The 11,597-nt window shown below is 48.6% G+C and overlaps 1 protein-coding gene across 1 annotated transcript in view; it reads right to left on the reverse strand.

The window, feature by feature from the left end:
- Window positions 1–2,494, reverse strand: part of RAD21L1 (RAD21 cohesin complex component like 1) — a 29,836-nt gene extending 27,342 nt beyond the window's left edge. The window contains exons 1-2 of the mRNA XM_058685147.1: window positions 2,383–2,494; window positions 79–253 (exon numbers count right to left, since the gene is read on the reverse strand). Coding sequence (XP_058541130.1) covers window positions 79–222 — 144 coding nt within the window. The 5' untranslated portion in view covers window positions 223–253; window positions 2,383–2,494. The remainder of the gene's footprint in view (window positions 1–78; window positions 254–2,382) is intronic.
- Between the last annotated feature and the right edge of the window lie 9,103 nt (window positions 2,495–11,597).

The following is an 11,597-nucleotide window of genomic DNA, read 5'->3' on the forward strand; positions in this document are numbered from 1 at the left end:
CTGATAGAACATATTTTAGTTCCTTTCCTCTCCATAAATCATGCCAAATACATATTATAATCTGAATCAATAACATACCTTAGGTGAAATGATTCTTTCAATGGTTATCTCTAGATTGCATTCAAATACATGAGCCTTTGTGAGTTTCTTCTCCCAGTGAGCTGCCAGCCAGATTTTGGCCAACGGCCCTCGCTTACTCATAAGCACATGTGTGTAGAACATGTTGCCTGTATTCCTTAGGGGTATTTAACAACTAGAGAGAACATTAAAAAATATTTAAATTTTGATTACAAAAACATTTCAGTGCTATTTCTTAGCAAAAGCACTTTTTATCATTTCTGTAACAGATTATCTTCCAGTTGAAGCTATTATTCAATTCAGTTTCTTGTAAAGAAGCCATTATGTAAAATACAAAATTATAAACTAATGAGAACTCTATTAGGTTGTGAACCACACCCGATTTACATGTGTTCTGATCACTGATGGTTTCTTACATTCTACTTACTTTTTCCTACAAAGAATTTAAGTTCTCTTATTAATAAGGTCAAATAAATAGAGGCGGAGGCCTGGGAAAAATAGGATGGAAATAGGGAAAAAACAACAGAACAGGAAAAGGCACACAAAAACTAAGAAAAGTGAACACATGTCAACTCTTTTCTAAAACTTAGGAATTTGAGAAATGTTGGACTATTGATTTATAACCAGGTGTTGAATTTCTTTGTTTTCTTCAAGATACTCTGGTTTAGTCAGCAATTTATTAACTTCTGAAGTTAAAATAATGGAATTCCAAAGGACTATAAAGTGGAAAAATGAAGGAAACAGAAACTAAAGGAAAAGAATCGAAAGGCAAGAAAGAAAACAAGAATCAAATTTAAACGTTTTCAAACAAGAATGGTGAAAAAAAAACTTCACCTAGAACTAAAACAATTTATGCACATTTCTACAAATTGTAGTATCTTTGAGAATATCATAAGTCTCCTCTAAGCAAAGGGATATTATAATACTTTGACTTCTAGTGAAGAATCAGATTATTGCTCATATAAGAAATCTTAAGCCTCCACTATAAAAGCCTTTTTGCTTGTTTTCTACTTGAATTTCTGACTGAAAGAGAAAATTGAGACAAAATGAACACAAAAACAAAATCAGCCACAGAATTCAAGATTTAGGTGAATTTTGATCAATGCACATTTCCACCCCAAAAATCAAATCACTGGGCCCAAAATGAAAAGTTAGGCAGTCTACCAAACCACATTCCCCAATGGTAGAGCTGGAGATTTTAATGTTTATGGCCTGTGCCTGCCTTGGTTTCACTTTATTCTTTTTACTGTTTGGTATCTTGGAATACATTCCAGTTTATCTTATAAAATTGCTCCCAGGTATATGGTTATTGATGTATTTTAAGGCAAAACAACTCTGCTTTTCAATCTGAGATATTGATTTTTCCCGAGTACATATTCTGCCCTCCCCAACGACCCCCTCCCCCCAACCTTCCTGCCACCCCTACTCTCGAAGGTTTATTTCTGGATTGGACTAGCTTGGAGCAAGGCAGAGCTGGCGAGAACCAGAGAAACGGGAACTGGGAGCCAGGGACAGGCCGCTGCTGAGAGAGGGCCCTGAGCACTGAGGGGGATGGGGGGGTGGGGAGGAGGAGGGGGGAGGGGAGGGGGAGGGTAAGGAGAGAGGGGAGGAGGGTGGGGAGAGGGGGAGGAAGAGGGAGGGGGACAGAGGGGAGGGGGGAGGGGGAAAGGAGTGGAGGGGACGAGGGGGGAGGGGGGAGGAGGGAAGGAGGGGGAAGTGGAGGGGAGGAGGGGGGAAGGAGGGGAGGAGGGGGGAAGGAAGGGAGGAGGGAGGAGGAGGGGGAAGGAGGAGAGGGCAAGGGGAGGGCGGCCGCCCGCAGGAGGGGGTGAGGGGCGCAAGCGGAGGGGACGCTCTGGGACAGGGCGTGGGGAGGGCCAGAGGGCGAGCTCCTTCATGGGGGCAAACGGGGTGCGTGGCAAGGAAGGGGAAGGCGCTGGAGGCAAGGTGAGGGCGTCCACGGCTGTGAGGGAAGGACGGCGAGCGCCAGGGCGAGGGACGCCAAAGGCTTCCTCCACAAACGTCTCCCCAGACTTCAAGGCCGGCTAGTCAGAGAGAGCAACTGAGGCCAGAGAGGTGACCCCAGGCGCCCGGTCCTCCCCGCGAGGGGAAGAAGCGCCAGGTCACGCCTCCAGCCCGAAAGGGCTGCAGGCGACGGCGTTTCTCTCTCAGGCGCGGTCCGCGGGGCTCGCGCGGCTGAGGAGCCGGCGGGGGGCGCGCGTGTCGGGGTGCGGGTGGCCGTGGCCCCCGTCACTCAGCCCGCCTTCAGCCCGCGGCTCCCTCCCGGCCCCTCAGACTGCGCCCTACTTTCGGCGCCGGTTCTGAGGAGAGGTGCGCCCACGCTGGGGCTAGAGGACGAGTCGCCGGGGTCCGCGCGTCGAGTCGGAGACGCCACGCTGTGGGAGCTGCCGGGCTTCAGGGAGGGCGCGGCGGAGCGATGGGCGGGGTGGCAAAGGACGGGGCGGGGTGATGGACGGGGCGATGGGCGGGGCGGTAAGGGACGATAGGCGGGGCAGTTGACAAAGATGGGGTGGGGCGAGGGGATGGGGCGGGGAGAGGGGCGGAGACGGGCCGGGATGACACAGGCCTGACTGGCAGTCTCTGGCTTGGTACCTCCAGTCAAGAGTTCTAACCTAGGACAGCCCCGGTGCGCGGGGGGGGGGGGGGGGGGGGGGGGGGGGGGGGGAGGATGACGGGGGGGGGGGGAGGATGACGGGGGGGGGGGAGGATGACAGGGGCGGGGCCGGGCCTTACAGAACAATTCTGAAAGGTGATCTGACCCCTCTGCCAGGTCTCCCAAGGATGGACTCTCCTCTCTTTCACTTACTACCTAAGGGGTCCCTGGAGAAGTTATTTAATCACTTGAACCTCAGGTTTTCTTATCTGTAAAATGGAAATGATGATAATAAAGGTACCTGTGCCATATTGTGAGAGATAAATGAGAAAAAGCATGTAAAGAACCTGATAATAATAAATGCTCAGGAAATATTAGCTATTATCACTGTTGTTATTAAAAAGATCAGTCACATTGACCCGCCCTTTGGGGACAGCAATTATTTTCTTGCCTGGGGACATCACTGCTTTCAATAGCCAGAGCCAATTGCTAGAACCTAATAAAAATCATACCACAGAATAAGGATCCAAGGCTGGTTTCCTCCCTTGAGGTTCATAGTAAATACTAATAAATCTTGGAACAAAAATGGCATTCAACATATAGGTTATTTATAAGATCCCAGGCTTCTCCTGATAGGTTGTCTCATTTACTCTTGTTAAATAACACAAATTCAACCAAGTACATTTTTTTTTAAATTTTTTTTAACGTTTATTTATTTTTGAGACAGAGAGAGACAGAGCATGAACGGGGGAGGGGCAGAGAGAGAGGGAGACACAGAATCGGAAGCAGGCTCCAGGCTCTGAGCCATCAGCCCAGAGCCTGACGCGGGGCTCGAACTCACGGACCTCGAGATCGTGACCTGAGCTGAAGTCGGACGCTTAACCGACTGAGCCACCTAGGCGCCCCCCAAGTACATTTTAAAGATCTAACTGGCTTTATTAAATGATTCGTGAGTCAGGCTGCACTCCATCTAGCAAGTAGAAGGAAAAGTACCAAACAGGTTTTGGAAGAGCAGCGTGGCAAGAAAGTTAGCAAAAGAAAAGGATTGTTTCAGGCAAGCTCGCTTTCCTTTAGGGGCAAGAGCGAGCGGTCTTAATGTGCCCTCATCTTTTTGGGGGCAGGGGGTGGAGAGGGCCCCTGCGGCACACTCAGTGGTACCCGTCAGAAAATTCCTGACTGACCAGTTAAGACTACATTTCTGGGGGAGGTTGCAACGGCAAATAGCTTACGCATGAAGCCCTGGTTTGGGGACTTGGCCTCAGCGACGTCATTTTAGGCCTATGGAAGGGGTCTCTTCAAGCAACCTCACAAGGTAGATGTTAGTTTTCCTCCTTTTGCAATGAGGAAATGGCCCAGAGAGAAGTGACCTGTCCTGGGTAACGTAGCTGGCAATGGTAGAGACAGGATTCCAACAGGTCGAACAGACAGGTCCATCCAGCTCCCATTTTCCCGCCTCAGGGGGTGGGGTCGCAGCAACCATTCAAGGAGATACCTAGGAGACACTTTTTTTTTTTTTTAGTTTTTATTTATTGATTTTGAGAGACAGAGAGAGAGCAAGAGGGGGAGGAGCAGAGAGAGAGGAAGAATCTCAAGAAGGATCTGTGTTATCGGCACAGAGCTGGATGCTGGCTTTGAACTCATGGGCCATGAGATCACGACCTGAGCTGAAACCAAGAGTCAGATGCTGACTGAGCCACCCACACGCCCCTGGGAGACCCTCTTGATGCCCACCTCACCTCTACTGAATTTGAGTCAGCCCCCAAAATAACCTTCAAACCACTACCTCTACCCATCCCACCCTAGTCTAAGCCATCTGTCTCCTGGGGAAGGCCCACCAGCCGCCTTAGCAATGTCCTCAGCAATGTCACCTGCCTCCCTGAAGCCCAGCATCCACGCCGAAACCGGAGCAGTCTTTGAGAAATATAAATCAAATCATGTAACCCCCGTCCTCGTCCATTAAAGCCCTTTAAGTTTTCCTGTTGCTCTTAGAATCGAGTCCTAACTCCCTCCTAACAACTGCAGGGGCCTGCCTAGTGTCCCCCTTACTTATTTTCTAGCTTCATTTCATAGGGTAGATTTATCTCGACAATAGTGAAGCCTCAGGTTCGGGACCCTTGCTTGCAGGGGCCCTGGAGGAGACATAGCACCTGGGTGTACGTTCTTGTAAATGTTGTAGAAGTAAGATATTTAACTGTAATCCTTTAAGATTGATGTCTCTTTCCACTCCGGCTCTCCATCCAGTGGCAGTGGAGTACCTGAAGGATGTAGCTGTTAACCAGTTATTCCACCAGCAAAAGACTGGTTTATTTGGGAATAAAAGAGAATCGCAACCTGGGACAAATAAGCTGTAGCAGAACTGTAGGCATGCCTGGGGAACAAGTGAGAGGCACGCGGTTTTTTGTTGGTTGGTTGGTTGGTTTGTTTTGTTTTTTGAGAGAGAGAGACAGCAGGGGAGAGGGGGAGAGAGAGAGAGAGAGAGAGAGAGAGAGAGAGAGAGAATCCCTTGCAGGCTCCATGCTCAGTGCGGAGCCTGACAACACTGAGATCATGACCTGAGCCAAAATCAAGAGTCAGACGCTTATCCAACTGAGCCACTCGGGTGCCCCATGGCACACTTTTTTAAGGAGAAAGGGGGTAAGAAAGGGGAAGGTGGGTATGAACTAAAAGTCCATTGGAGTAAACTGGGAGTTTGAAGTACGGTGGCTTTTTATGGGCTGAGCTGTTGCTGGGGGATAAGGAAAGGGTCTCTTCATCCAGCTGGAATAGTAGAGTAGTATCCATGTCCAAGGTCAAGTCCATGGCTCTTCCTGCGGGGTCTGCAGTTGACTACAAGTAGTAGGGCATGAGAGCTCCCCTTGCCCAAACCTCTCAACTCCATTTTAGCGAGGTTTCCCGTTATTAATTTTCACACAGCTAAGGCAGAGTTGTGTCAGGCATACATTCAATTTTGGTTCAGAGATATTTTGGACTGAATGTTTGTGTCTCCCCCATCCCAAATTCATATGTTGAAATCCTCACCCCCAATGTGATGGTATGAAGAGGTGGGGCTCTGGGAGGTGATTAGGCCATGACGATGGAACTCTCATGAATGAGATTAGTGCCCTTACAAAAGAGATCCTGCAGAGCTCCCTCACCCCTGCGGCCACGTGAGGACACAGCGAGAAGAGGTGTCTGTGAACCAGGAAGCAGGGTCTTGCCAGACACAGAATGTATTAGCACCTTAATCTTGGACTTCCCAGCTTCCAGAACTGTAAGAAACAACTGTTTGCTTTTTAAGCCACCCGGCCTGTGGTTAGTTTGTTACAGCAGCCCGAAAAGACTAAGACAAGAGGGATCTGTTTATGTGGTTCACAGTTGCCTTCATCTACAGCAAGGTCAGGAAAACTCCTCCTGGCCACTGAGGACTCATCCTACACTGTGACACGAGGTGCAAGCCTTCCGACATCTTAGGGCCCAGCATCAAGAGTATGTACATAGTGGGTGGGATGCGAGATTTGAAACATAACAGAGCCAGAAGCTAGTCTACAAAAAACTCTCCCAACCATCAGACATACTAAACTATAAGCAAAGGACCTGGTTCTCAGCTGAGTCTCGTTAAAGCAGAAGTTCTTTATACTGTCAGAAATATATTGGGCAGTGAAGCCTATGTGATTAAACATGCACGGAGTGGTTTCCCTTCCCTTCTAGTAAGAATGGCAGAAACTAGAAATAGCAGAGTCCTGGGTTTATAGGTCGTGTGTCAAACACGTAGCAGTATTATAAATAGCTAGCACATCCTTGTGGGAAATTGGATGTTTCATGACCTCGCTGTATTGGGTCCTGTCGTCCTTAGCATTTCTGCCCTAGCGATGTCTGGAGCTTATCGATGAAATGGCCTGCAGATCATAATAAAAGTAGTAATTCATTGAGAGGAATAGGTACAACCATACACCAAATGTTACCTCGCTTGAATTTAAATAAATACATTAAAAAAAAAAAAAAAGAAGAAGAATTAGGTACATTTGAAACCAAAGTACTGAACAGACTTGGATTGTTTAATAATCTAGTTAATTGAAAGGAGTGAATTACAAAATTCACTGGAAAAAGATTAAAATGTCTCACTTATTTGACGTGAAATACTGACAAGGATAAAGATTTCTTTTTGTGGAGGGGCGGGGGGAGGGTGATATTGACAAACTGGTTAGGGTGCTTTCAACTCAGAGTATTTAAAATTAGTCACTAACTGGGGCCCCTGCATGGCTCTGACTCTTGATTTCCACTCAGGTCATGATCTCACAGTTTGTGAGATTGCACATCGGGCTCTGCACTGACAATGTGGAACCAGCTTGGGAATCTTTGTCTTCCTCTCTCTCTCTGCCCCTACCCTGCTTGTGCATGCAGTCAAGGGCATGCTCGATGTCTCTCTCTCTCTCTCTCAAAAATACACAAATGAACATTAAAAAAAAAATTAGCCACGACTGTACATCAGAAGACTCCCAGCTCATACATAAGAGAAATTTATGTATGACAAATATGATAATAATCTGAAATTTTTACATGGCATTAAGCTCTACAACTTAAAGAAAATTGTTTAAATTGTCCCCCCAAAAGTTAATTAATCCTGTAAAGACTGAATTATCTTCCTTGTCTTTACAGAAAGACAAAAAAAATCGCTGCTTTTTGACTGGGTGATCAAAGAATACACAACAAAAAATGTAGAGAAAAATTATTATGGAACTATATCATGCAGCTAATTAATAAAAATTTTATTCAATGTCTCTAGAATGTATGATGCTATTGGTCAGCTTTATAAACTCTGTAATTTGTTATTTCTTCTGTCATTCTCTTAAAAATTCCTTCTCTAACCTAGTTCTGTATTTATGACTTGTATTCTGTTTCTTTAAGAAAAAAGTATCCGAGGGGCGCCTGGGTGGCGCAGTCGGTTGAGCGGCCGACTTCAGCCAGGTCACGATCTCGCGTCTGTGAGTTCGAGCCCCGCGTCGGGCTCTGTGCTGACAGCTCGGAGCCTGGAGCCTGTTTCCAATTCTGTGTCTCCCTCTCTCTCTGCCCCTCCCCCGTTCATGCTCTGTGTCTCTCTGTCCCAAAAATAAATAAAAAAAAAACATTGAAAAAAAAAAAAATTTTAATAAAAAAAGAAAAAAGTATCCGAGATCTTTTATAAAAGCTTCAGGCCCCACAAAACCTGGTCCTATCCCTGATCAACCCTGTTCCCTTTGCTTCCTATATTCTAGCCACATTGGATTCCCTCTGTGCGCACTGCTTAAGAAAGTGCCTGGCACATAGTAATACCAGAAAAATATTTGTAGATGGATGAATGACTCAGAAACTGGAATGCTAGAATGTTAAGTCCATGAAAATATACATTTTGTCTGTTTGAGTCATTGCTACATTCCCACATCCAGAATACTGCCTGGCTTAGAGCAGGTGCACAATTCATATTTTTAAAAACGAATCCAGGCCTATTCGACTGCAGATAATGCCTCTTTCCATTGCCTCCAATTATTCCCAGCTCACAAAGCACTTTCTCAAGATCCTCTCCATAGCTCAGAGAGGTGTAATTTGTCATTTCAGAGTTGAGGATAAAGGGAGGATTAGAGGAGGAGAAGGGACTTGCCCCAGGTCACTCCATCAGTGGCAGAACTGAAATTCAAACCCAGACTTCAAGGACCAGAGGGCCTCATCCTCTGAGGCCCTCCCAATAAGATGTCCCACAACAGGAAAACGGACGATGAAGGAGCCTGTCCTATAACGCAGAGCGGGCAGGTTCCGGAGGAATTACTCCGCATGGACACCAGGTGGCGCCCATGTATAGAGTGGTTACCCCAGGCTGATGGCCCTTGAGAAGGAACGCAAAACGTTTGTCAAAAGTCAAACTTTGAACAGCCCGTTTAATTTGTTCTCAACTGTCCTGCTTTTGCTTCCTTGGCCATTGCTCTTTGGACATGACTAGAAAAAGTCTTTTCCTCCTGGGTAGGGAAGCACCCAGTTGTCCACACCTCCTGTGTGTTTCTCCTTTATTTAGATATAGAACACTTCTGGCACTTCCGGTTACCAAATGTGTGGTTTCCCCCCACCCCACACCCCCCACTCCAAGCAATTCTCCATGACACCAGCTGGGTGGCCTACAGTTTAACTAAGTTTGACCCTATATACCGGGAGATCCCACAGGTGAAGGGCTCGATTGTGCCCACCCCACTTCGCACGATCATGTTGACTCATTTCATTCGCTCAATAGCCCTACGAGATCATTTCTGTTACGATCCCCACTTGATAGAGGAGCAAACAAAGCAAGAAGAGTTATTTGCCTAAAGTCACAGAGTTAGTAAGTAGCAGGCCTGGGATTCAAACCCAGGCAGCCTGGTGTCAAAGCCCTCACTCCTAATCACTATATTACCCCTATGTATCGATGGGGATGATGAATGAGAAAGAGACGTGGTAGGAGGAGGCAGAGGAGGAGGAGTAGGAGGAGAAAAGAAAGCTCCTTGACGCTAACAACCTCCAATGTGTCCAGAGGTCAAAATCTGAGCGGACCAATCCGATTCCCTCTGTGCAGACTCTGCCGTAGAGAAATAGCAGAGGGCGAAATCTTTTGCCGTTGGAGTGGAGACCGAAAAGATGCAAAGACCAGAAAGTAAAGCCCAGGCATAGTTACGGGAAGCTGAAGCCACAAGGTAGGTCAGAACAATCCCGAGGCCCCCACCCAGAAGGTCTGATTCAGCAGGCTGGGTGGGACCCAGATGTCAGCATTTCTAATGGGTGCCTGGGGAGCTTCCCACGAGGGACTGACAGGACCCACTCTGACAAGGCGAGTAGCAGGTCTGTGGAAGGAGAATGAACTGGTGTTTGATGGGGTGGTACTCCCTCCCCTATGCTTCCCACATTTCCCAGCCTTTTGCTGGGGCAGACCGCATGACTAATTCTGGCCAATGGGCTGTGGGCAGAAGGGACATACATCAATCACGTCTTGGCTAAAGTATCAAAGAGCCAGTGTGCGGCTCTCCAAATGTATCTTCCCTGCCGTGGCATCGGGTGACCTTCCAGTCGGCTAGGTCCCCTGACCACCCTACACATGAGACGGGTGGGGTGAGCAAGAAGCGAACCTCGGTTGGGTTGAGGCCCTGAGATCTCAAGGTTTGCCAGTCACAGCCGCGGAGCTGAGCCCACCCGTCAGTACCACACTGTGACACGGCCGTGCTGGAGCCACAGAATGAACTCTTGCACATCCAGACCTGTCCTTCACTTCCGAGCGTTCCTGCCCTTGGGCGGTGATGACATCCGACCTCTCCTATCATGCCACCTGTCTTTACTATAAGCCCCACCTGAGTTAGTGCCTCCGCCTGGCAGCCAGTGTGCCCAGCCAGAAGACCCCCAGCCTTCTTGGCGTGGTGGCTTTAAGACATGTCTTCGGACTCGTTGACATCCTCCCACCAAGAGGTGGAGTGTAATTCTCTTCCTCTTGAGTAGGAGGTGGTCTTAGCGTCTGGGTCCTACCGCACAGAATGCAGTGCATGTGACACCGTGTGACTTCCAGAGCTACAGCAGAAAGGCTAGAGAGCTTCCCTCTTGGCTCCGTTTGGATGCTTGTTCTTGAAACCAGCTACCATGCTGGGAGGCCGTAGGGAGAGGTCCCGCGTAGGTATCTCAGCTGATAGCCCCCGCGAAGGTCCCAGGCAACAGCCAGCATCTGCTGCCAGACCCACGCCTTTGAGGTGAATGGGGTCACAGCCACCATGCGACAGCAACCACTTGAGGGACCGACAGCAAGAGTCGCCAGCTGAGCCCAGGCAATCCCCAGGAACACGGGAAACGCGACCTACCGTGATCATGACGGGTTGTTGCAACGAGAAAATGATTGTTGTTGTTTTACATTGGGGGGCAGTTTGGTACACACCAGTATGCAGCCACCACACCCGGGCTCTGCAAGGTGTCACCCCTGGCCCAGGACTGGAAGCTCTGGCGTCACGTAAAGGTGAGCCTCTGGCCATTTCTCATTTGTCACAGTGTAAGTCCCGGGCTGCCTGCCCTAAGCCACTCTGGCTGTCACATCTTCAATGGCTCTTCTCCCCGCTCCTCATTTTTTGGCTTCCAACCTCATCATCCTTTTTCACATTACCTCCTCTCCTCCCCCTTGGATGCAAGGCTTGGGTGTATACTCCTGTGTTGGCTGCGTTAGCCGAGAAAACCCTGGATTTTCCTTTCTGAGACCAGGATCCACATGCCTCCTCTGGTGCCTACCGTCTGTTTTGGAATACGTGATTTCCAGCCCAGCCCTCTAGGAGCCCACGCCGAAGACGCCAGTTCCAGTCCAAGCCCTGATGCCCCAGCCACTGGGCTCAGTCAGACTTTGCTCTGACCGGGGATCAGGAACTGAACGTCGGTTCCAGATGCGGGGTCTTGGAGAGCAACCAATACCCCCAGCAGAGGGGGAGGCTCAGGGGCTCCAGGTCTGTCTTCCTCGACTGGTGGAGGGGCGGTTGCCACGGGGTTTTGGTCTGGGGGCCCAGCTGTGGGAAGCCAGGAGAGGCAGAGGGCGCTGGTGGTTGGCCCTGGGCATGGCAGACCAGAGTCTTTCTACTTTAGAAAGACACACAGCCAGGCAGGTATCTCGCTCGATGATGCTTGCTAACAGGCTTGTCTCTCTGTGATAGTCAGAGTTTCACAAATCAGGACACAATCACACAACAGTAATGACAAGCTGCCGTTTACTAGCCTTCTCAATGCTGGGTCCAGCGATTTCTGTGCATTATCTCATTTAGTCTGACAACCATCCTATGAGGTAGATATTATTATCGTCCCTTCTTTCTTTCAGATGAGGCTCAGAGAGGTTGAGTAACTAACTGAAAAAAGTAAGTCAATGGAATGAGAACCCGGCTTAACACCCACATATGGAACCAGGAGCATGCAAGTT

Source organism: Neofelis nebulosa, chromosome 9 (assembly GCF_028018385.1).
Source record: "Neofelis nebulosa isolate mNeoNeb1 chromosome 9, mNeoNeb1.pri, whole genome shotgun sequence".
In the NCBI taxonomy this organism is placed as follows: Eukaryota; Metazoa; Chordata; class Mammalia; order Carnivora; family Felidae; genus Neofelis; species Neofelis nebulosa.